Raw genomic sequence first — 27408 nt, forward strand, 5'->3', positions numbered from 1 at the left:
TCTCTACCTTGCACTCCTGGATTGCTTGTTCTAAAGGATCCTCAGGGTTGCCATGAACCTTAGCTGAACAAACTGAGGTTCCATCCTGGTTTACCCAAGTAATCTCCTTATAGGTCTATTTCTCATTCGGGGGCCACTGTGGCTGGATATATCCAGGTGTAATCAATCCAGCTGTGAGCATTTTAGAATGTAGTTATTTCAGTGAAAAATGGAAGGGAGGGAACTTAAAGCCTTGCACTTTTTTTTCCTTCTTATCTAGTCTCCATGGTGAGAGACTACTTGACAATAACTTTTGATTGTCTTGACTTGATGATTGAAAAGGGATAGAACCTCTAATCATGAGAGGTTGATCCTTCTTGGCTTCCGTGGTCAACACTCGATCATATTCTATGACCCTCTTCTTTGAGTGAAGATTATCTTTCACAAGGGAAAGCTCATCTTCCATGGTTGGCCCAGTGGAACCTTCTATAACCATATTTGGTTTTTGGGGCAGACCTGAAATATCTGGCTCTTTAACAAGTCCTCTAGTCATTAACATTTCAGTTTTAGCACCAGCATTCATGGGATCCACTAGTGGCATCTCTCCATGGATCATAACATTTATCATATCCATTAACCTGGTCATATGTTCTCTGGATTCATCCTGAAATATTCTTGTTTGATGATTCATCTCTCGTTGGGTTTCTATGAGTTGCTCTTGAATTTTCTCGATCTTACTAACACGCGCTAGTATCTTATTCATCGCTGTGGATCTTCAGACACGCTTCAGGTAATATTCAATTTGCTTTCAAAGCTTGTTTGTTCCCTTTTATGAGACGTCTCTTGTTAGTTAATGTGGATGAAATGAAAAAACGGAAAAGAAAATAAAAATAATGCATAATATGCAAGAATGCATGAAATGTCCGAGGCAATGATCCAAAAAATGTGCTTGTTATTATAAATAATCCTTATTGGGGACAAAAGTGTTACATCTTTAAGAGACAAAAACATTTTGATGGTATAGATCCCGAACAACTTCGGGATGGTTGATTCGTCTATAGCCTTTTTCTGTTGCTAGTCGAATGCCCTATCAAACTGTTCCGGCTCCTCTGGATAAGTCGTGCAAGTGATGAGTTATTTTCCCCAAAATGTCTCAAATGACTGCATCACCGGCTTTCACTCTCTGTTGAGCTTGTTCCTTAATGGAAACGCCATTGGAGCCCTCTATTGTGAAGTTCGTTTGCTTATTTCTTGAATTTGTCAACAGCGTCATCCAGCTCAGGGTTTCGCCATCTTATTCTCGTAATCTTTGGAAGGACTCTCCATGTCAGTAACCTTTTTTTTGTCTTTCCCCTGTAACTTTTGCCATCTCGTTTTGGAAAAGTTGACTTACGTGCTTGGTGTAAACCCGGTCCATTTCGAGTCTTTTCTTACCATAGCTAGACTTTTGAGCTTTTCATCTCTTGTATTATAACCCCTTTGTCCATTAATGCAGTTTATTTATGTTTAACGAACATTTTTTTGGTGGATCAACACCTCTTTTTAATGATGCAAATGATAATAAAAAAATATGAAAGCAAAAAGTTAGTAAAATAAGAAAAATAGTAATGAGAGTAGAAAAGGTAAAAAGAAAAATCAAGCAGCATAGTTAGGGCAAAAACAACCTAGGGATTGAAATGGGGTTTCGGGGTAGGCTCTATTTCTCCATAGTCTCTCGGTTTAGGTTCTAAAAAATGGTACCCGAGTTCTCTTTGCCGGTGCCCCCTTGGGCATTTCAGGCCCTTAGTCTTAAGCCCATTACAAGCTTGTGTGGACTAAGTTAAACTCGGGAGGAAACATTCCCTTATGCTCATACGGAGAATAAATTCACACGAAGGTGTCGCTTTTACCCCCACTTAAAACGAGTTCAGAGCTCGGGTTTAGAGCCTTATATGAAAAATCTTTAAGGGCTGAAATCATTAGAAAACGGTTAGTACAACTATTTACTCGAAAATATAATCAAAAATAAATAATAAGGACTGAAATGTTACCTTAAAATTTAAACTTACTCTTTTCGTTAAAAAGACAATTGAAAATTACCTTAGCCTAACTCACTTACCGGTCCCCAGCGGAGTCGCCAAGCTGTCGCAACCGTCTTTCGGGTGGGCCCAGAATTGGGCTTCGACTTAGGAAAAATGATTTGGAGTCGCCACTGATCATTTATTTTAAAGCAAATAGGTTGACCATATACCTTATTTCTTACCTGATCTACATCTTACCAGTGATATGTCAGATTCAGGAGTCGGTTACAATCAAGGAATGATTAGCACCCTTGAACTGCCCTTTCGGTACTACATAATTTCCAGTTGTCTTTAATTAAGAAAATTGAATGTTTAACTTAAAAGGTAAAATAACGATCCAAAATTACTTACCTTAGATTGATTTGAAAATATCCTTAAAAAGTCACGAAAAGTGTTAGATAAAATAAATAATAAGATAAAATAAATAAATAAAAGATAGGTAAAATAAATAAATTATAAAAAAACAGAGAAAAAAACAAACAAGTAAAGAATGAAAAAAAATAGCATTTAAATTAAATAAGAAAAAGAAAAAATAATAAAATATGTGTACATAACAATAGAAAGAAAATAAATAAAAAAGAAAAGTGGGTTAAAGAATATATATATATATATATAAAAACAAATAAATAAAAATAATATATATACATAAAAAAATAAAAATAAAATAAAAGTAATAAAAACTACCCCCAATTATTCTACCGAAAGTTAGAGGAGGTTTGGTTAAAGACAAAAGCGGGCCTCCTCTAGAAGATATAGTCCAAGTTAGGTTAATAATACATATATATAATTATATTTAACTAAAAGACAATAAAAGTATATATATATATATATATACATAAACGTAAAAACAAATAAATAAAAAATATATAATAAGATATAAAATAAAAAAAATAAAAGGACAAAAACAAATAGAAATAAATAAAAATATATATAATAACGTATAGACAAAATAATAAAATAATAATAATAATAATAGGAAATAAGAAAAAAATAAAATGAACAAATAAAAAATAATACAAATAATAAAATGACTAAATTGAAATGAAAGTTAATCGGGTGGTCAAATTAGAAGCAAATTAACGTGAAAAATCAGATTTAGGGGGCAAATTAGAAGTTTTAAAACTATAGGGACCAAAAGCACAATTTACCCCTTTTTAAACAGAAACACGCTGGTCACATGGTATTGGATCGGGTCGTGTGTCGGCTAAATGGGTACTATAAATACCACTTATATACCAAAATCCCTCATTTCCCTTCCTTTCAAACGTACACCCCCTCCCTCCTTTCTTCCTTTTCTCTCAAAGCTTCAACCGTGTTCTTCATTGTGAAGAACACGGCCGCCCCAAAACCCAGAATCCGGCGTCCCGCCGCCGCGCCGGGGTGGTAAAAAATTATTTTTTAAAAAAAAAGCTTTTTTCTCCCTCTCTTCGAATATGAAGTCGGTTTTTTCAAAAACTCCTTTAGGGCGTGTAGATCTTTATTGCTTTTCGAAAAATTACAAAAATTGCTCTGATTTCGCTCTAAAATTGCTCGAATTTTTCTATTTGTATTTCGTATATCTACTGTGTGTTACAAATGGCGTTGATTACTCTTATTTATAGTTTACAAAAATTCTATTTTTAGACTCCTAATCTAACTAGAAATCTAATGTGTGTTGGTTGTTGTTTGTTGAGCGAAATGACCGGCGTGGCGATGGTGGTTCCCGAGAAATCTGGTGCTGTTGAGATGCGTGCGGCTGTGGGATCTCTCGTTGAAGGGGAGAACGGCGCTGGAGAGAAGCTGGCTAGGGTTCTGGAAACCCTAGCTTCAACTGGTCTTGAACCGGTTTGGGCTTGGGGCGTGTAGTGGGCTTGTTGGGCCATTGTATTATGCTGGGCCACGTGTAATGTAAGTTGGGCCTGATACAGAAATGAAACAAATGTAAAACGTGTTAGTTTAATAAAATAATAATAATATTTATACAATATATATATATATATATATATATATATATATATATATATATATATATATGTTTATTTCGGTCTGTGTCTACAATTATATCTTAATTCAAAATTCATTAATCATTAAACTGCTAACTTTCTACGTAGCTAAAACTTGGAATGCTTTAAAACCCAATAATTCAACAGATCAAAATGAATAAAAGAGTGGATAGAAGTACCTTCAGCGGTCCAACCCGCTCTCCGGCAACAGGAAGAGAGTATGGAAGTCAGCAAAGCCGAAGCAGTGGCTGTGTGATATGGCAATAGCGTTTCCACACAGCAACTCATCTGCACCGGTGACCTTTTTTCAATTTTATTATAAGAAATATACCGTTAATTTACTCCCTGAACATTTTTATAAAAAAGAGATCAATATACATTACCTGAAAATGCGAGAAAGGAACGGGTTTTGCTTGGAGATCCGAAAAGGTGAGCAAGCGGGTCGAGGCATGGGCTTGGTTGCACCGGCAAGTCTGGTGGTTGCGGTCGCTCGGGTGGCGGCGGACATTTTAGAGGCTTTTGTGTTTTGAGATGGAAGAGTTTTAGGCTTTCGAGTGGTTTTGCATTTAGTGGGGTTCTAGCAAATCTACCTTGAATAAACTTGTGCATTGTTTGGGTTAATTCAGTAACACTGGCTACATTTATGGTCAAATTATAAATTGGTCTTCAAACTTTAAAAAAAATTAATTGAATCCTCATATTTTTATCAATCAAATCTTTTCACCAGCTCTTAGTTCAAATTTCTCACTTCCATCTTTTTTCCTATTATTGTTCTTTTTAGAATTTTTGAATTATACCTAGTTTGTTTAACTATTAGCATAATTATCTCATGATCATCATTTTGGTGGATTATCTTTACTAATTAATATCAAAAAACAAACTAAATATTTTTATTATATCTCTTTTAAATCTCTTATCAAAGTTATAACTCCGCCGCCATTTATCCACCTATCAAACATTAAGGCCTCCAAAATTCTTCGAAGCTTTTAGATCTATCCTTTAGAGTTCTTCAAAACCTCTAAAATTTCATGTCCTCTGAATAGCTACACACGCTTGATGTGACCTCTAACAAACCGACATGATTTATACTATAGTATTTGACAACTAATTCTATTTAGCATGCCAACCTAAAAATAGTCATGATCACCTTACGTCTAACATCAACACTAAGGGTCAATATATAACTTACCATGAAAGGCTCGACATAGAATATTCTCTTTAGGGACTCTCTCTCTCTCTCTGACTATTCATCATCATCTTAAATCTTTTTACTCTATTCTCCCCTATAAAATAACCGACTACGACTCTCTATCTAAATAAAAAAGATTAACCATTAAAATCCGTTACAACTCCACTTTTTTATCAACGATTTTCAAAGGAAAAATTTGTAGTTTTAATACATAAATAAAAATAATATTGTTCATACGAATTAACTGGGATTGGTGGATGCAATTCCACGATGTTATTAGCTAGTGACGGAGGTGTAGCAATTTGTTCATTTGAATGAATTATAGGAAAAATAACATTTAAAAGTACAAATTCAGATCATCAACTCACATTTAATTTGAAAAACGATTGTGATGGTCAATTCAATGTGCAGCTAGAAGGAGCGAATCTTAACTTCTGGTTCCAAATATCGAACTCCCAGAAATAATTTTGTTGTAAGATATTGCCAATAATGGAAACCTCATGCCAATCGAACTTGATAAACCCAAGGCACTTAATCCCGATTACTTCGTCGATCACATAACTTTTCACCGGCGGCTTGAACTTAGCTCCGTCTGCGAAATGAATCGCCAGTCTAGGCACCATAGTCTCCTCGAACCCCGTAGAATTGAAACATTGTCCCGGCATTTGACCAGGCCATTCTCTAGTCTCTCTCTGGAATCTGGATATAGAAGGAATAAGACCTTTCATGACTTTGTCGTATGCCGGTGCGGCGAGGGCCGTTAACGATGTACCAGTGTCCAAAATCATCCCACCTTGTCTAGCACGAGGATTGTATAACCACACATCTGATGGGATATCAAGCATTTTGCCGTCGAGTGAGATGCCGCTGACATTTACATGATAATGTGTGCTCCAGTACCATGCACCGAGGAGCAGCTCCGTCTCTTGTATGTTCGGGAGTTGATTATCTCCGCTGCCGAAGACAAGGAAGTTGGCTAGATTACTGGGGCTCAAATGATCCACCAAGCAGTAGGAGAATTTCTTCTCGTACCGTGTTATTGCTTGCCCTGTGAAGGACTGAAGGATGCAGCCTAATCCTAATAAACCGTCGAGTTCGAAATTGTGTGAGCTTATTGACTCGGAACACCCGATGGTTATATTCTCTAGTTTCACCTTTTCGTTTCCTCTCATCTTGATTGTAATGGTGTCATTGCCGAAGGTTCCGCTCACGCTTTGGCCATCTACGTACTGAGTATCGTACCTGCATGGAGCATCTGGCCTAGGGCAATCATTCAAGGAGTTAAAAGGCACGAGCTCGTTTCTGCAATAGCTTGAGGAACATGGGATGGGCCGAAAGGTACGCGATTCATTAGGATGATAAATCCTCTCCCGCGACTCCCCGTCTTTGGAACAGTTATTGTTTCGATTGTTGCATCTAATCCATGTAAGATCGCTGCCTGTATCCACCAACATTAAAAACTTCTTTGGTGGTGTTCCGATTCTCATGGAAATGAAATATTGGCCGGTCCCTAAATCGGCCGCCGAGCGCATTGCCAGCTCCACCAGGTCGTGCTTGGGGGCCATGTGCTCGTAGGTCCTCCGCCCAGGCCGAGCTAGCCTGTGTTGAATGGTTCGTGATCGAGCGTAGTCGCTGTGCACCAGTTGTTTGATGCGTTCTCTTCCATTGATTGGGGTCCGAGGGTGGATTTGGGATGGTCTCCTAGCTCAGGTGAGTGCCTGTGGATGAGCTTGAACTTGGCTTGGGAAGCATCCACCCCAAACAACAAACTGACTTTCAATAACAAGAACCATATAAGGAAAATAAGGGACTTCGTCCTCTCCATCCTTGTATGGCCCAAAAGGAAACAACCGGATGCCGGTACTACCAGCAATTATTACCCATCTAAATACGAACGACATTTGTTTATATAAACACATGCAACCCCCCTGGCCATACACTTGTTCTTTTTTCTGTTTATAAACTCATGGCCACCCGTTTATGTCTTCATGTTTTTCTTACAAATTTACTAATTCCCCCCACCTCAATTCAGACTTGTACATGATTTTACAAAAAAACAATTCCTGTTATTGTCCATAGTTTACAAACTATTAGCTTCACCTTACCAAATTAATGGTCGAAACATGGCCGTATCAAAGTAATCATTGAAATCTTTTCCTTAACAAAGTAGCATTTTGGCTCCATAAATAGAAATGGAGGAAAATATAAACTATTAATATTTCATTAATAAATGTAAATAAAGTATTCCTAAGTCATGAGTTCGGTAATAAACAAGCCAATGCAAACATGTTATTCAATTAAAATATTATTATACAGTAAGATTTATGCATGCCTACTAATCATAATTTAAAATAATTCAGCTTTCATATTTAAAGTTTTTATCATTATAGTCTTTATTCTTTTCTTAAATTACTTATTCTACTCCAAAAATATTATCACTCATGTTACTTTTTGGTATAACATTTTAAAAATATTTTTTTATTTTATTATAAAATTCAATTATCCACTTACTATTCTAATCCAATAAACTTATTTACTTTGACAATATTACAAAACTGAATTAATTTTACAATATTTTTAAATATCAAGAATAAAGTTTATAAAATTATTTTTTATTTAAGATTAATAAAATGTATAGATTTTATATTAGACATTAGTTTCAATCTTAACAAGGAAATAAACTGATTCTAATAATATTTTAATTGACATTTGTAAACTTTATTAAAGTGAATGTTACCAAAACTAATAACTATGTGCCCTTAGGAGTAATTAACCCATAATTTTTCTGTTATACAAGAAGCCGCGATATTTTAAGGAAACCTTAAACGTGAAACATTATATGTTGGCAACCCTTTCTAATCAGTAGTTGCATTTCAGATCTGCGTTAACCTCTAATTCCCTATATAACTACTGAAACCTTATATAGAGGAGTGAAGGGGGCCGAGCTGCTACTTTTGGTAACCCTGCCGACTCGACCTGACCCGATTCAGTCGATTTTGAAGCTATAACTTTATGAAGATGATGCAGTTCATGCACCGGCAAATTTCTTTTCGAATGTCAGTTCACTCGCTATAATCTTCGGAAACTGACAAGTCTGACCTATCCTCATCTCTAGTTTTGTCTCCTGCTAATTTATCTGGTGCCTCACTCATCTCTAGATCTCCATCTGAATCTTCCTCCTCTTCTCCTTGCTGCTCAAATCCATTACCATCTTCGTAATCATCATCTTCTTCGCTAGCTACAATCGGCTCCCTATTCCAACCATTAGAGGCACCATTATAATCCAACTCCCAGTTTCCTTGCTCATATCCCTCATCTTGTGCATTGACATCTGACTCTTCGGCGCTGTTACTATCAGGAGGATTTACCACTTGCATAGTCCTGAAGTTTCCATCCCTCCATTCTTCATCCAATTCTCTCACAGATACAGCACTGGTCTTAGGTTTAACCACATCAGCCATACAAGCCACGGTCATATTGTCACCAACTCTCCTTTCCGCTCTCTTTCTAACTGTTCGGCGGCCATGACCAGGACACTGACCATTTGTTCTTTGGCCCTGCTGATTGAAATGAAGAGTTAAGTTATAGTTTCTTCTAGCACTTCGTTTGCCAGAATCGTATTTGGAACCAGAACCTCTCCTCTGCCAGTGTCTACCAGATCCTTGTTCGCGACTCCCTCTTCCTCGTTTATAGTTGCGCCTGCTGCTGCCAACGTCCGTAAAGTTTTCTCCTTTCATGGGCTCATCATGGTTTAGTTCTTTCAATTCAAGCTCTTTATTCTTGATTACAAAAGAGGTTCTCGAAGGAAGCTTCTGCATATTTGACAATAATGATTAGCATGCACTTCAAAAATTAAATAATAGTGTAGCCTGCAATAACATTATAGAATGACCAGAGCACAAAACTGAGAGAAGTTTTAACCATTTTTGTACGCATTAAATTATACCCACAAGCGATAAGGGATTAAAAAACTCACTATATATGCCCTAGCTTCTTTATTCTCGGAAGGCTCAACTTTCGCTGGCTTTACATACATTATGGACGCATCAAGCTCCAAAAGCCGTAAAGCTACAGCTGCAGTGGTTTGGGGTATCCATGGAAGGACAGACTCAGTGGAATCACTCTCCGATTGCAGAGTAGAACCCAATAATTCCTTTGTCAACTCGAAGTTGGACGATAAGTAATCTCGCATTACAGCACTCTCAAGGTGAGTCAACATCTGCAACACCAACATGACATTTAATGTAAGACTGAGATCAGAACTATATCTAGAAAACATATTCAACCATTTGATAGACAATGTAATATCAGTGGCCGACGAATTAAGCATCAAATAGAACACAGTATTAGGGACATGCAAAATGGCTACAGCAGTGGTTAGAAGAGAGCTGAAGCATAATAAAATTGCATCGAACAAGAAACATCGATACATTTGATCCTGCTTCAGAGTTCAAAGTTCAAACAAATGAAAACCTTTAGTAGTTCATCTGCAGAAGAAGACGCATTCAGCTTCCTGCACCAAATCTTTCTATGGTCTTCTGTCCAAATTGATTCAAGGGCTTCAGGTGGAACAGATACCTATCAAAGGGAAAATATGAAACAAAAATATTATAACTAAAAAGTTCCAATTTATAAGGAAAATCATTAGCGGGTTTCAGCCTGCTCACCTCAACTAGAGCACACAAGGACTTTAGAAGGTTGATTCCCAGGGGAAGAGAAGAATCGGGTGTATGTGTAACCTTGGTGTCTAAATTCTGGTTTTCTTTGCACCGAACCTTATGTTCTGAGAAATTGAAACAATTGTTAATTGATCCAACATTCTGGTGGCAGTAACTACAATGCATCTCTTCTGGGATATAAGAGCCAAGGCAAGAATCGCAAACAGCCAACAGGTCCTCACATCTCTTCTTCCCGTATTTCATTGCAAACAAAGTTGAGGAATTATAACATTCTTTCCACATCCAACTCTGGAAATCTAGGTACCTCTTCAGGGCTGCATTTTTCTCATTTTCGTTCCTCCCAAGCTGAATTTTGAAAGAAGATAATTTCTCCGATGCATCGTAGTTCAATCCACAAATTGCATTGCTATGACCGTCGAAACTGGCAGGAAAGTTGGGACTGGAATCTATTTCTGAAGCTTCATTTTCAGTAGAGCTTCCACTTCGGCCAATAGCTGTGGTACAATGCAAACTCCTGCGGGAATTTTCTTTGAAGGAAGATTCAATCTTGTGCAACATTATCCGTAAATGTGATTCTCGAATTCCTCGTGCATCTAAAGATGCCAAAAGGGCATCAAAGGCCTACAAGGCAGTTGATTGAAAACATAAAAGAAAAGCGATCAGATGTAAGATACAAAAGTTAAACAATTTATTCTAGCACTAACAATTCATCCCAACATATAACCCCAGGGTTCTCTTTGTAAATAGCATGGCATACCTCTTCAGAATCAATCAGCCTCCAATGTCCATCATGCAATTCAACAAATATCCGGCCAGAACAAGGGTCATTTTTAGAAGCAGAAGCAACAAACTGCCAGTATCTGTTACGTTTACGATCTTGCCCAAGAGGTAAAGACCTGTACACATACATTTCTTCTGCTCTGTGGGAAATGTATGATTTCAACTGTGATCGTGATCTTTTTGAAGCATATCCATGCTGCTGAGCAGAGAAGTTATCTGGTCCAATGGAAGCCTCATGAAGTACCAAGGCCCTTTCAGCAGGATAACTATTGAGGTCATTCTGAACACTTTGTGAACATGGCAAGGGTTTTTTGTCTTCTGCCTCATCATTTTTAGTATCAGCGGTTGGAAATGGACTTGGGCTTCCCTCCAATGCAGAATTATGCAGTTGAGCTTCGGCCTTGATTCCCATCACAGATGGAAAATCCATTTTAATAATGATTTCTTCCTTCAGACGGCCTTTATCCAGCTGAGCCTCAGCCCACATTTGCTTTTTAAGAGCATTTGCTGCTTCTAAACGATCCTGTGAATTCATAAATCAAATTACAAAGAGGAAAATGAATGGTGGCTTTATGATCAAAGGAACAACAAATCAGACAAAACTGCGATTTAAAAATTACCTCAGCACAGCACGAATAGAGTTCCCTTCATTTGCAATACCAATTAAGGCAACTAGAGCATTGAGGCGTTCCTCGACACTAAGATGAGAATAATCACCTTCTGAAAGACCCTGAATCCATGACTCGCCAGACTCACTTTCATTGATTTCAAGATTCTGTTGATCAAGATTGCCTGTTCCATTCTCCTCAACACAGTTACTTGGATCATTGGCATCCTTCATGGTATTTGAAGGGAAAGATGAAAATCCTCATCAAATTCATCCTGAGCACTAGGTGCATCATTGGTAGAGGTATGGACTTTTTCACTTCCTGAACAAGTGTTTACTCCAGCCTTAGGACAATCAGTATCCTTGTTAGCATTTGAGGGATTGGCTATATCGTCAACTTCAGGGTCCTCGTCAAGATCACATTCAGAATCATCTTCTCTTTCAATATCATCTCTTCCAACTTCATCAGCATCTTCACCTAAAAATCCATTTTCAAACTGTCGAATCTTTTTCCTAGCTTCTGCAAGTATGGCCTCAGCATCAGAAGGATCTTTCCTATAAGTGGGTCGTACACAATAAGTTGAAGGAGCTACTCTTTCAAAAAGTTTTGTATCCCTTGTCAAAGCAACAGAAATAGAAGCCTCTGGCGTCCTGCTGGTTGAAAGGTCCCGAAGTCCAGATTTCTTATAGAAAACAAATACATTAGGAAAAGGCGTGTAAAATATAGAAACCAAATTGACACCTAATAGGAGCACAATCCAAACTCACTTGAATCTTATCTGCAAGTTCCAACACTGTTAATCCTTCGCTTCCCTCAAGTGAAAGAACATGAAAAGCTGCAAATTTTACAGTCCCAGGTGTTAAACGATGCCTTGATTTTCTTGGATGTAACAAACCTTTTTCTCGCATCAACGCAAATGCATTCTCAGCTGCTGAACCATTGCGTAGAGTAGAAACAACATTTTCACAACCCTTACTCTGCAGGTATGAATACAATAACCAAATACCAATCAGCTGCTTTAATCATACCAAATCACCAAAACAAATAACTATTTAAAGATGCTAAAAGAAAGCCCTAAAATTTGTCAAACTTAAACAGTTCATAATTCCCTGGCATAATCAAGTTTAAAGGAATAAGCAAGGGATTACAACTTTTCCTAAGAAAACGCAAGCTATTAGTGTCTCAACATATTAGTGCATCAATATATATACCCATACACACCAAGCTGAAAAAAATTATCCTTGACCTGCAAAAAATGCTATTCAGATTCCAAACTCATCTAAACGAATGATTTCGAGAAATATAACCCAAATCATCTTAAAAGGCTTTCCTATTCTATCACTTATAATTACTATTTTAAGTCCATCATCTTAACCATCAGAAGTGATTATCAGGAACCATAGGCATATGTATTCTGAAGAGGGGAGCTCCAAGCAATACATCCAGCCTTTAAAGCATTTCCATTATGACAAATATATAATATTATACACACAGGCACACTAGATACTATTATGGGAGAAATAAGTGTCACAAAACCTCATCATTGTTGCCCATGTACATCCGGGCACCAGTTCGTTTCTTTAATTGTGGTCCAAAGCCAGCAGATATGGCTAATTGCCGGAAAATTTCAGGCCATGTTAATGGATTCAGGTGATTCTGCCAATTTCGGATGTCAAAACCCCAGGAATATGCCTGGAAAATATCAAATACAAAGGGGTTCAGCAATAATGGAAAATAAGCGCAAAAACAAAGCTACAACAACACTTACCCCTTCAACAATTTGAGGGTGCCCACCTTCAGGGTTGGCAACAGAGAACTGATTCATCCCTAATCCAGTTACTGGTGTTCTTGCAACATCTTCAATGTCTTTTATGATTGATTTTAAAAGAGCAACATGTATCTCACCCAACAACCTTGAATCCTAATGTCAACATGATAAGAATATTAAACGAGAAAGCTGCATATAAAATGAAATTAGAAAACTAAATGTTCCATTAGAAACTTACATAGTCATGAAAAGCTTGGATTAACTCATCAAGTGTAAAAGGCCATAGTCTGAGATCATCAGCAAAAGTAATCAAAAATCTCCATGCCTGATAAAGGAAATTGTGTTATTGAAACTTTTACTTTTAGAAATGAAGTACCATGTGTATGTGTTACCTTTAATCATTTAGAAAACAAATTGCAAATATAAATTGTGAGAAAGAACATTAGACTTGTAATTTAAAAGCAGAAGAAAGTTTGAGAAGTATGCCACATACCATGAGAAGATTCCCAACATATTCCTCAGAATCAATCCACGGTTCAATGGCAAATATCCTTTTCAATTGCACAGACTTTGGGGGATACGGGCTTAACGAGCCTAAAACAGAAAGTGATATTATCAGCTCCAAGGTGCTACAAAGTCAAAATAGATGGCAAAAGAACATGACCCATCAAAAAATGAAAAATCAAAAAGATTTACTGAAAAATTCACATAAACAGTAAGAGAAACATAACCAATCTTTGCAGCTTCAAGCAAAAGAAATACAATTAATACGCCTACAATCATATCCTCCTAGTTAAGAATAAATTATAATTATTCATTAATGGGGGGAAATGTTTTTCCAACCAATGACATTCAAAATATCCGTAACATTGGTGACATCTAGTGGTTTAACAAAATGGTTGAATTTCAAGGGGAAAGGGAGAATAAAGGCTCGAGGGAATCTAAAAATATATATTTTCCACTGCGAAGCAACTTAACATACTTGATAACCAGCAATCAGTTACAGTTAGACCTATAATTTTCAGAAAAGTAATATCAAAGTTTAGGTTTTTTCTCTTAGTCAGAAAGCTCCAAACCGAAGTAAAATTTTTACAAAGGCAGTCAGACAAATACAAACTTCAAGAGACATGTACCTCTAAATGACTCCAGATTTTGCAAACTCTCATGATCGAGATGAAAAATTGAGGGTAATCCCTTGTGAGCGGCAGCCAATTCCATGAGTTCTAGTTGTTCATCTTCGAGAAGATCCATAGACTCTTTAGCAATTTTTCGTGCATCTGCCTTCTGTCTGGCAATTCTACGTCTCTCTTCCTCTTTCTCTCTGCGAAGCACTTCCTTTTGTCTCTTTTTCTCAGCCTATGAAGAAGCCCAAAATTATAACCAAGGACAAGAAGAAAGAGAGAGTTCTCACAATTTTTTTAATTAAAGTCAACATTATACTCAAAACAACAGATTAATGGATTCTCAAACTAACTCGTAAATATTCTTTCTGCAAAAACTTTTCTCTTCTTTCCATCTCACGTCTTTGCTCACGCTGCTGTCTCTCCTCTTCTCGCTGCTTCTCACGCAATAACCTCTCTTCTTCCTTCCTTCTTTCACGCTCAAGCCTTTCCATTTCTTTCCTCACTCTTTCTTCACTCTGAGAAGAACAATTTTCACAATATGAATGTGTACGATGATTCGTCAGGTCAATTTGAAAAGGAAAAAAAATAGAAAACAGCAAACCTTCCGCCTTTTATTATCTAGTTTCTCGAGCTCTTTGCGAATTCTGTTCTCATGTGCTTCGACCTCCCTGGCAATTCTAGTTTCATCACTCTACAAGAAGAAATATGACACAAAATTAGAAATTGTGAAAGTATATTATATACGAAACATATTAAAGTAAGCTAGGCACCTTGCGCTTTCTATCATGATGTAAATCAGCATCGTTATTCAAGGTTTTCCCAGAAGACAACATATATGAATCTTCAGATCCCAAAACCGGATGGGAACTAGAGTGAGCAGTTATTCTGTCATTTATAAATGATTCCCTTTCAGCAAGAGGATCCTCGACCACTTGAGATGATAAAGTAATAATTCCAGTCTTGTCTTGTTGAGGTAAAACACGAACTCGAGATCCATGACTTTGGATACCATGAACCCTGGACAATGGCTCCTCTCCATGGACAAATGATGCAGCTCTACCCCTTGCACCATCGACTGGGGATTCATGAAAAAGAGTTTGAGTAACTTGTCCATATGTATCAGATCTAAGACTCGAATGCTCGGGAAGAAACTGATACTCATGAAAAGCCCTTGCAGCACCCTGAGGTCACGGTACATGTGATATCAATAAAGCGACCATATACACTATGTAATATAAGTTTCATTCCCAACAAAATTCAAAAAACAAAATGAAAGAATAATAATAAGCATTTTCAATTTTAAATATAGCATAACATCTGGCTCGAAATAAATAAAATATCAAAGATAATCGTGCCAGCAGCATATCACTTTAAACATGCTAGACTGCTAAACCTACTATATCACATTAAAACATTCAATAACCATTAACCAGTCCCAAAGAAATAAGCATAGTGAAGAGAAAACTAGCATCGTAAAAATGAAATAGTTCGCAAATATTTATGGTTGCTAAATTTCAATCAAATGATTCAGAAAAGCAGATGGAGAATTCATCATACCACTGACAAACTGTCACAACTGCATTACAGTACAAAATTTCTTCAACCACACAATTTTAATATCAAAGTAAACTAAAAGCATGAAAAAGGGGTTTTGAGAAACCAACTTGCTTGGGCGGCCATCATGTCGCTCATTTACTTTGCTATCATAAGACTGCGCAGACCTCTTCTGCGGCTCTGGAATCGCTGTTCACAAAAGAAAAAAACAAATCAAAACATGCATTTCCGTTCTCACCTACCAGTACTAGGCCTGGTACATAACAATACACAAACTATCAAAAGGCAAAACAAACTAAACAACATTTAATTTTCTAAATCCATGAATGAAAGTGCGAAATGTAGTCTGCATTTCACAAAAATATGAACTCTATAGAAGCAATGTTATACCTCCGAATGCATCAGGAGGCAATGGATCAAACTCCAATCCGAGAATAGGGCCATCATCCCTCAATGGCTCCCCCAACTGTGCCTCCACACAAGCAATTGCTCTTAGCTCCATTATTGACTGCTGTGACTCATAATACCTCCTCAAAGGCGGGGCATGAACCGCGAGACATCATCCATCATGCCCCGAGGGTAACCTCCTGTCAATTTCTAGGCTCCATACACGGACTAGATCCAGATCCAGACCCAGACTCAGACCCGTTTTCCGGATCAGGCCCGGCCCGCAACTCATCTATTGGAGATCCCGGTGGTAAGGCAACACCTTTCCGTTGTTTTTTCGTAGGAGTATCCTTCTTTTCTTTCAATCTCCGGTGACAAAACCACATCTGTAACTGCCGATCTGTTAATCCTAATTTCTCCGATAATTCGACCCGTGTCGATTCAGATGGATACGTCTCCACTAAGAAAAAATAAATAAAAATAACCATAAATTTCCCAAGAAAAAGCAAATGAATCTAAAATATATAAATCAACAAGTCAACAGAGAGGTGAATAAACATACGAGCATATGCTTTTTCGAGAGTTTCGAGCTGAAACGGAGTCTTCATCTGTCGTTTAGGCTTCGCGTTACCTTCATTGGAACTATTACCAGTTTTGTTCGGATTTTTCACCTGATCGTTTTCTCCTTCCGAACCAGGCTCCATTGAAGAAGACCCAGAAATCAAAGATCACAAATTTAGGGTTTCAACTTTCAACAAAAAAAGGTTGATTTTCCCCTGTTTCTCACTCCTTTTTTCTTCTTACCCTTGCCCTTCTCTCTCTAAAAACACGAAATATCGTGAAAGTCAAGAAAGGGAGAGGGTGAGAATTGTTTTCAAAGAAGAACAATGAATTGAAAGACACTAAAAAATATAATAATTTTATTAAGAAAACAAAAGGAAAATAAGATAAAGTGAAACTAGGAATAGAACAATAACATAAACAAAAACAACAACAGTCTTTTCTCTTGAGACCACTTACAAATTCCATAACAAATTTCTTTTCTTTTTCTTTTTCTTTTTTTGGCGCTGACATTTTAATCCCTTTTCTTTTTGATTTTTTTTTTTTTGGATTTGATGTGTTTTGTGGTGAGCTTTCAAAGAGGGGGAAAAGGCAAATAAATTATCGAAAATAATATTTTGGATTGTGATGAAATTTCAACTCTTTGATTTTTTTTTTTGGTTGTAATTAAATGTTCGTACTTTATGTTCGTGGTGTGGGTGGCTGAATGGATCTCGTGGTTCGGCAAATCGAACCGTAGGCTAAGTGTGTTGAGTTATGCTGTTCTTGGACCCGGCTTGCTCCTTCTATTGGGCTCAAGCAGTCCGGTCCACCTATCAATTTGGGCTAAAATTCGGCCTTTAAATTTAAAATATTTTAATTAATAGATTTTCTAAATTTACTAATGATCTCTTATTTTTAATATCTCAGGTCTAAATTAGTCATAATAAGTATACATATATCCATAATTCGATCTACATATTTAAAATATTTTATGTTTATAATTTAAATTTAAATTCATAATTAAATTTAAGTTATATCTGACTGATACTTTGGGGATCATCAAAATTTAAAAGGTTGTTTAAATACTTGAATAAAATTATTTATTGTTACACTAGTGATTAATTGACATGTCTAACCGTGAATTAAGATGTATGATACAAAAATTCATTGAGTAGTCTCAATGTTAAAAGCTATGTTTTTTCCTTAAAAACATGGGTTCATGTATTATATTTCTCAAAAATTTGGGTAAATGTCGAGTTTAGGGTTAGAATATTTTATCTTATCTTATTTGAGATAATAGTATAATCATCATCAATATTTATAGATAATTGCTACGATATCTTTCTCTATATTTTTTCCAAACAATATTTATTTTATCGAATAAAAATGGAAAAAAATAAATTTGAATTAGATTATATAAGATTTTTACCCTCATTTTTTATAAATTTTGGATCAAAATAAAACTTCTTTAAACTCGAATCAAGTATCAAGTGAAAAATATAATATTGAGATCTAATTCAATATAGCTAAAAAGCTAACTCAACCCAATCATTACCACCCCGTTCACTAACCATGAACATATGAATCCAAAACTAACAAAAGAAATAAGGATAAATTACATATTAATACTAAATTATTAATTTTGTCTATTTTATACATAACTTTCAATTTTTTTAAAATCATACCTAACATTTAGTTTTCATTCCATTTTCGTACCTCACCGTTAAAAATTTAACGTCTTTAGCACCTAAACTATCAATTTTGGTTCGTTTAGTACCTAAAATTTCAAAAAAAAAAAATTAACATTAAATTTTGAATGGGAGTACTAAAATGAAACAAAAACTAAATATTTTAACTATAGGGTACTAGAATAAAACGAAAACTAAACTTTAGATATAATTTTTTAAAAATTAAATTTAGGTACTAAAACGAACCAAAACTATAATTAAGTGTTGAACACATAATTTATCAAAAAAAAATATTATCGGATAATATTGGTTTTCCATCTTAATCATGCAAATCTCATCAAAACTGTTGCTTTATTATGATGGTGTCTCATGTCTCATTAATTAGTCGAGGTTCTGCTTTAAGATTTTGACCCCCGTCACAGGTTGGATTACCCATCCATTTCAAGAGTATAAATAGCCTTAAAAACTTATTCTCAACATGCTGAAAATACAAATACTATTCACATGATATATACTTTTATTTTTCTGTTTCAGGTCCCATGTGAAAAAGCTTCTGATGAAATAAAGCTTAGTTTGAGAGACAGAATATTTATAAGTGATAATAGTACACGTTATTATCAGTTGTTGAATATACGTGCTCATCAACTTCGTGAGATACAGCTGATAGTGTGCTGATTGAGTTTGTGCAGTTGAAGCAGTTAAGGTGTTAGTCTGTTAGCATTAGTCAGTTAGGTGTTTGAATATTCGTTAGTAGCTGTAACAAATGAGTAACTGGCTGTTTACTTTGAACTATATATAGGGTAAATGATGAGTTGAAAAGAGGAGAAAAATCATTCAGTTCTTGCATTCTTTGATGATTTCCAGTTCTTGCATTCTTTGATAGCTCAGCTATCTTGAAAGTTCAACATGGTATCATTCGCCACCGTATCCTAGGGACTGTTTCCGCTGCTCGTGGTGCTATGGATCAAAGTGTCTCATCTACAGCTACTTCAATGGAGTTCTCAACCCGAAATACCAAGGCACTCACCAACAAAAGGGTGAACGTGATTCTGATGAGTCAAACTTCCTACTTTGGAGCAACAAGTGCTACTCACCGTGCGCAGTCATCGTCTTGAGCGGATGCTGACTGGACTGATGCTGCCCCCTCCAGAAACTGTGACCGGAGAAGGAGGGAATCACGGGTCGTCAATGACGAGTATGAAGAATTTTGGCCCAAGATAGCGCTAGCTTCCTGGTTACTATCTACAGTAAGTCTCATCTGCTTCTCAATTTGTTGGTACTGAAACATCGGCGCAGGTGTGGAATAAAGTTCTTCAATTTTTTACAAACCGATCTGCTACTGCAGTAATGAGTTTACACTACAATTACAGTCCTCAAGAAAGGAGGAATAACATGAGGGTCTACCTTACCAAATAAAAGAAGTTATTGATGCGTTACTTGTGGCAGTCCAGTTCCAGAATCTGAACATGTTGCTAGCATCCTTAAAGGCCTTACAAGGGAGTATCAGCCCTTCATTGCAGTCATATCTGCCATGCGTGACTCTTGTCACTTGACAGCATCTGTACCATGCTTTGTCGATGCTGAAACTCAAATTGAGGGCTTCGATTATCAGCATGAGTCTTTACCTGTTAGTGCAAGTCTTGCACAGGGAAAGCTAGAAAGTGACACCAACACGTATCGTGAGAAACAACAATAGAGCAACAACTCGGCCCACTCTCGAGGGAGATCTCGTGGCAGGGGCAGAACTCGACCCAAGGTGCAGTGCCAGTTGTGTGGCAAAAATGGGACACCTTGTCAGTCAGTGCTGGCATAGGTTTGATGAAGAGTTTACTGGCATCACCTTGACAATTATGTCTCAGGATCTGAAAGCTCTAAAGCATATTATCTGCGACGAAGTCAGTAGTAATCTGACAATACATACCATGATGGCAATGGAAGTGCAAGGCAGAATCAGGTGCTTTCCGGTACTGCTGGTCAAGAACAATGGGTAATTGACTCAGGTGCAACACATCACGTACACCTAACGCAGCAACTATTACTTCACACACCAACTACAATAATCCTGGTAAGCTAACTGGTTGGAATGGTGATTCATTAACTGTTTGTAAGGTCGGCAAGGCTGAGTTACAAGTATCTTCACGCACATTATCTTTAAGTGATCTACATGTTCCCTCCATTACTAAGAATCTGCTCTCTGGTTTCTAAGCTTGCTAGGGATAACCACGTGTTCCTTGAATTCCATGCTAAAATTTGCTGTGTTAGAGATGAAGACACAAAGGCTGTGTTACTGCGTGGTATAGAATGTGGTGGTCTATACTCCTTCAAAGCTGCCAACACAATAAGAGGAAGTGATAAAGCCAAAGTTCATACTGCCATAGCTCCTCCAAAAGTTCTGAAACTTGGCATAGAGGCTGGGTGCGCGCGCGCGTGTATGTATGTATGGACAAAAGAATAGATTCATGATGTCATTAATACCTTTGATAGTGTGGGTGAAAGAGACAGCAACAGCTGCAAAGGAGACATTGCTAGTTACATGGCCAAGTGCATGACAAACAGCAGCAGGGATCAACAACTTCAGTAGGTTTCCATCCATAGGCTACACACAAGAAAAACAACAATTGCATAATGTTAATCAGGGTAAAATCGTTGTAAAATTATCGTATTTTCATCAAAAAGGAAGAAGGTAACGACCTTTGGACACCACACTGTGAAAAAAGTACAAATTATCTTGTTTTACACTAAAAATTATTGACATTTTTCCCGAGAGAAAATTGTTACTCATGGACACTTCACAACATAACCACGGGTTTCTTACACCATATGCACAGGTGATTTCGCTGTGCGGCAACTAATTTAAGATGATTTTCAACTTAAAATGTTATCTTTTTCAATCAAAAAATATATATAAATTTATAACATTTTTTGTTGCATAAGGATGATTTTAGGGTTTACAATAGAAAAAATTATACAATTTATAATAATTTCGGTTACAACCAAAAATATTATAGGGAATTAACATTTTCAGTTCAGCCTAAAATGTTACATTATCCAACCTAAAAAATTAAACTCTTGATAACATTTCAATTGTAACCAACTTTTATAGTTTGTAACCTTACATTAATAAGTTATTTTTGTTAAAAGTTTCAAAGTTTGGCAACCAACTTTGGAAAATGTTTTTTTCAAAGTTTGGTAAATGTTTCTTTGAAAAATGTTTTTCAAAGTTTGGTAAAATTTTGGTAGATGTTTGTTGAAAATAGGAATGGGTAAATTCACTTTAGTCATTGCACTTTAGGGTATTTTCAAAGATTAGTCCCTAAGTTTCTACTATAAATACCCTTACCCATTTAGCTTCAAAATCATCCCAAAACATTTCTTTCTTCCTATACTAGAGAGCTTTCTTGTGAGTATTGAGTGTTTTGTAAACACTTGTAAATTTTCTCTCTTAGTAAAAGATCTGCAGCAGCCCGGAGACGTAAGCACAATTGGCTGAACTCCGTTATCAATTTTCGGGTATTATTTTTCCGCTTTTATTTCGCATTCTCACTAATCTGGTTATAGGGAAATTACTTGTACTCGGTTTATTTTCCTAACAACTGGTAATCAGAGCTTTTGGTTGTGAATTTTGTCAAATTTTCTGCGAGGTTACTATTCATTACTATTCACGTGAATAGTGAATTTCGTGAATAGTGAAATTCGGTCGACGATACGAGTTTGTCGACGGTGGTGTTCTAATACACGGTGATTCGCAAGAATTGTCAGAAATGATCCAAACGAAGCCAGATTCGAGTGGGAGCGATGGCTGCAGACGAAGGGAATGTGAAAATTGAAAAGTTCGATGGTGCGGACTTTGGCTTTTGGAAGATGCAGATTGAAGATTTTTTGTACCAGAAAAATCTATATCAACCTCTCTCAGGAAAGCAACCAGAGGGCATGAAGGATGAAGCTTGGGCTCTTCTCGACAGACAAGCCCTCGGAGTTATCCGACTGACGTTATCCGCAATGTTGCTTTTAACATAGCAAAGGAAAAGACCACGGCGGTCTTATGGCGGCTCTCTCCAGTATGTACGAGAAGCCATCGGCCTCAAACAAAGTTCATTTGATGAGGCGATTATTCAATTTGCGGATGGCGGAAGGGGCATCGGTGGCACAACACCTAAATGAACTCAACACAATCACAACCCAGTTGAGTTCAGTGGAAATTGAGTTCGATGATGAAGTTCGAGCTTTAATTCTCTTATCATCTCTACCAGGCAGTTGGAATGCTACTGTTACAGCAGTCAGCAGTTCGTCGGGAAACAGCAAATTAAAATTCGACGATGAACTTCAGAAAGAAATTCAAATCGTGGCAGATCAAAATCTAGAAGGGGCAAATCAAGAACAGGAATAAAGATTTTACATGTTATAATTGCAGTGGTGATTTTGGGAAGGTCATCTAGCTGATGATGAAACCTTGAAGATCGTCGGAAAAGGAGACATCCGACTAAAGCTGCCAAACCAGACCACCTGGAAGCTGACAGGAGTGAGACATATTCCTGGCCTCAAAAGAAATCTGATTTCTGTTGGGCAGCTTGATGGAGAAGGATATAGTACAACTTTTTCAGGCTGTGAATGGAAGATTACCAAGGAGCACTCGTCATTGCTCGTGGTAAGAAGACCGGTACTCTCTATGTAACCTCAAATTTAGAGAATATCATGCAGTAGCAGATGTTGATGGAAAATCAAACCTATGGCACCAAAGGCTCGGCCATATGAGCGAGAAAGGAATGAAGATACTTCTGTCAAAGGGAAGCTGCCGGATCTAAAGAATGTAGATGTCGGACTATGCGAGGATTGCATCTTTGGAAAACAAAAGAAAGTTAGTTTTACAAAGATTGGCAAGACTCCCAAGGCAGAAAGGTTAGAATTGGTTCATACTGATGTATGGGGACCATCCCCTGTTCCATCTCTTGCAGGCTCACTATATTTTGTCACCTTCATCGATGATTCAACAAGGAAGGTGTGGGTTTATTTTCTGAAGAAGAAATCAGAAGTCTTTGATACCTTCAGAAAATGGAAGGCCATGGTGGAAAATGAGACTGGTTTGAAAGTCAAGCGGTTGAGGTCTGACAATGGAGGAAGTACAGAGATAGTAGTTTCAGAGATTTCTGCGCAAACAATGGGATCAAGATGGAGACAACAGTTCCCATAACACCGCAGCAGAATGGCGTAGCAGAGCGCATGAACAGAACTTTGAATGAACGTGCCAGAAGCATGAGGATACATGCCGGATTGCCCAAATTTCTATGGGCTGAAGCTATCAATACTGCAGCTTACCTGATCAACCGTGGGCCCTCAGTTCCTTTGGATGGCGGAATACCAGAGGAAGCTTGGAGCAAGAAAGAAATAAACCTTTCACACTTAAGAGTGTTTGGTTGTATTTCTTATGTACACATAAACTCTGCTAAAAGAAGTAAACTTGATGCCAAGTCCAACAAATGCGTCTTTGTTGGTTACGGTGGTGATGAGTTCGGTTACCGGTTTTGGGACTACGAAAATCGAAAGATCATCAGAAGCAGAGACGTCATTTTCAATGAAAATGTGATGTACAAAGATAGGTCAACCGCAGAATCAAGTAATACCGAAGCTGAAACAAAGGAATTTGCTGAGTTCGAGGATATTTCTGGAAATGATGTTCAGATCAATCCTGAAGCAGTTCAAGAAGAACCACACACCAGAACTGAGACGCTCCTCCAGAATTCCTAAACCAACCCAACGGTATTCACCTTCTTTGCACTATTTGTTGCTGACTGACAATGGAACCAGAGTGCTATGATGAAGCAATGCATGTGGAGGATTCAGTCAATTGGGAGTCTTCCATGAAAGATGAGATGGACTCGCTTATGTCAAATCAGACTTGGGAATTAGCTGAATTACCACCAGGCAAGAAAGCGCTCCATAACAAGTGGATTTACAGGATCAAAGAAGAACATGATGGGAGAAAACGCTACAAAGCAGATTGGTTGTCAAAGGTTTTCAGCAAAAAGAAGTATTGACTACAATGAAATTTTCTCTCCAGTCGTAAAACTGTCTACAATCAGACTGGTGTTGAAAATTGTAGCTGCGGAGAATTTACATCTCAGCATTAGATGTAAAGACAGCTTTCCTTCATGGTGATTTGGAGGAAGAGATCTATATGAGGCAGCCAGAAGGCTTCATAGAGGCAGCAAGAAAAACCTGGTATGCAGGTTGAAGAAGAGCTTGTATGGTTTAAAACAAGCTCCTAGACAGTGGTACAAGAAGTTCAATAGTTTCATGAGTAGCAGTGGTTTTACCAGATGCCAAGCAGGTCATTGTTGCTACATCAAGAGGTTCGACAATAGTTTCATTATTTTATTGTTGTACGTTGATGACATGCTCGTTGCAGGCTCAAACATGCAAGAGATCATAAACTTGAAGCAAAAATTGTCGAAGCAGTTTGCTATGAAGGATCTGGGCGCTGCAAAGCAGATTCTTGGGATGAGGATCAAGAGAGACACAAGTCGGGGACTTTGATGTTATCGCAGGCTGAGTACATCAACAAAGTACTTTCCAGGTTCAACATGCAAGATGCTAAACCAGTAAGTACACCTTTAGTGTTCATTTCAGACTCTCCAAAGACCAATCACCAAAGACGGAGGAAGAACGTGCACACATGGTGAAGGTTCCGTATGCCTCAGCAATTGGAAGTCTGATGTATGCCATGGTTTTGTACCAGACCAGATATTGCTCATGCAGTGGGAGCTGTTAGCAGGTACATGAATAATCCGGGCAAGGTACACTGGGAAGCAGTCAAATGATCCTCAGATATCTTCGGGGTACCACAAACAAAGCACTTTGTTTCAAAGGTGGAGATATGATACTGACAGGCTATGTAGATGCTGACTTAGCCGGAAATGTCGACATCAGAAGGAGCACTACAGGGTATGTCTATACTCTAGGAGGAACTGCAGTGAGTTGGGTTTCTCAACTATAGAAGATAGTTGCTCTCTCCACAACTGAAGCAGAATATGTCGCTGTTACGGAAGCCAGCAAAGAGATGGTTTGGCTCCAAAGTTTCTTGGAAGAGTTAGCAAGAAACAAGAAAACAATATCTTGTATTGCGACAGTCAAAGTGCTATCCATCTAGCAAAGAATCCGTCTTTTCATTCCAAGACAAAGCACATACAATTGAGATATCATTTTATCCGGTCTCTTCTGGAAGATGGGATTTTGAAACTTGAAAAGATTAGTGGAGCTCAAAATCTGGCAGACATGTTGACAAAGACGGTGACTACGGACAAACTGAAGTTGTGTTCAGCTTCAGTTGGCATGCTAGAATAACAAGACCAGACATGCTGCTGCATTGATCGAGGTGTGAAGACATATTAAAATCAGTCTTCAAGTGGGAGATTGTTAAAAGTTTCAAAGTTTGGCAACCAACTTTGGAAAATGTTTTTTTCAAAGTTTGGTAAATGTTTCTTTGAAAAATGTTTTTCAAAGTTTGGTAAAATTTTGGTAGATGTTTGAAAATAGGAATGGGTAAATTCACTTTAGTCATTGCACTTTAGGGTATTTTCAAAGATTAGTCCCTAAGTTTCTACTATAAATACCCTTACCCATTTAGCTTCAAAATCATCCCAAAACATTTCTTTCTTCCTATACTAGAGAGCTTTCTTGTGAGTATTGAGTGTTTTGTAAACACCTGTAAATTTTCTCTCTTAGTAAAAGATCTACAGCAGCCCGGAGACGTAAGCACAATTGGCTGAACTCCGTTATCAATTTTCGGGTATTATTTTTCCGCTTTTATTTCGCATTCTCACTAATCTGGTTATAGGGAAATTACTTGTACTCGGTTTATTTTCCTAACAACTGGTAATCAGACTGTCTCCCCGTATGCACTTTAACAAGACTGATGCTACACAGCAATAAAGTTCTCACATGCAACAGTTGAGCACAGATTTTCGGATGCAAAGAAAAGAACATGTATCAAAAATAATTCATATATATGTGTGTGTGTTTGTATAATAATAGTAAAAGCAATTAGTAAGATTTGAGGAAGTAGGCATGAGGATTTCACTTACAGCCCGCTTAGGGAGGCCTACAGCCCAGCTCAACAACAGTAAACCACCCCCACGAACAAGTGAATGACCGATACAAAACTGCGCCAATGTTGACATGAAATGAATCCTTAACAATAAACCATGTTATAGACAAGCATTAAGAATCAATAAATATAACGAAGACTCGAGTACTCACTAAGGATAAGGGAAGTAATTGTAGATCTTCTTATTCAGAATGTTAAATATCACATTCAAGAAGTACCTGGAATCAAAAGTAAACAATGGATGATCATGTAATTTCAAAAAAAAAATGAAGTAAACTTGGACCGAAAAGTGACTCGTTCAAAGGTTTGTGTACTTCAAAACTCACCACATGAAGAAGAAAAGCCGGTGACAAGAGCGGGATACTTCTCGAAGAATCCAACAGGCTTCGTATCCCTGCAACGACATCGAGTCAGTGAGTCAGTGACGGAAGCGTGAACGAGTTGACCGAAGTTAGAACGGAGGAAACGGACCTCACCCGGTGGAATCGCTTCCTCCTTCTGCCGGAGACGACTCGGCGGACGAAACCGGCTTCAAAACCTCTCGTTTATTAACTAACAAGCTCTCAAGTAGCAAGGCGGGCCTTAGTTGATTCCCCATATGACGTTCCCGCCTTCACCGACAGCTCCGATCGGCTTAGCCGAAGCAAAGGACACGTTGACATTCCCTCGGAAAGCTCCGGCATGAGCTAAGGTAAGCCGGAGATAAGGGTAGCGCGTGACAACACTCGCGACTCCATTGCCGGGGGGGGGGAACGAAATGCGTGTATCTTATCTAGAGTGAGCTCCTAATAGATGCACGGAAATTAATAGTCACTTTTTTTTTTTTCTGAATTACAAATATAATTTCCATCTTTGACTTTTTGTGATTATCCAATTATTAATATACTCCCTGAATATTAACATAATTTACCACCATTAATGCAAAAAGCAGAATAAATATTTATAAATGTTAGAATTTATATTATT

The 27408-nt window shown here is 37.5% G+C and overlaps 1 protein-coding gene and 2 pseudogenes across 1 annotated transcript; all 3 read right to left on the minus strand.

The window, feature by feature from the left end:
- Positions 1 to 5605: 5605 nt before the first annotated feature.
- On the minus strand, positions 5606 to 6775 carry LOC120170767 (aspartic proteinase NANA, chloroplast-like). The gene has a single exon (XM_039178637.1). The coding sequence runs from the start codon at positions 6773 to 6775 to the stop codon at positions 5606 to 5608; it is 1170 nt and encodes a 389-aa protein (XP_039034568.1).
- A 1250-nt stretch (positions 6776 to 8025) lies between these two features.
- Positions 8026 to 17021, minus strand: LOC120170726 (annotated as a pseudogene).
- A 3480-nt stretch (positions 17022 to 20501) lies between these two features.
- LOC120170768 lies at positions 20502 to 27179 on the minus strand (annotated as a pseudogene).
- Between the last annotated feature and the right edge of the window lie 229 nt (positions 27180 to 27408).

This window comes from Hibiscus syriacus, unplaced genomic scaffold, assembly GCF_006381635.1.
Source record: "Hibiscus syriacus cultivar Baekdansim isolate YM2019G1 unplaced genomic scaffold, ASM638163v2 tig00111792_pilon, whole genome shotgun sequence".
Classification (NCBI taxonomy): Eukaryota; Viridiplantae; Streptophyta; class Magnoliopsida; order Malvales; family Malvaceae; genus Hibiscus; species Hibiscus syriacus.

Bases quoted from the DNA above. Each gene is read 5' to 3' on its own strand.
- LOC120170767 (XM_039178637.1), bottom strand. From the start codon at position 6,775: ATGGCCCCCAAGCACGACCTGGTGGAGCTGGCAATGCGCTCGGCGGCC.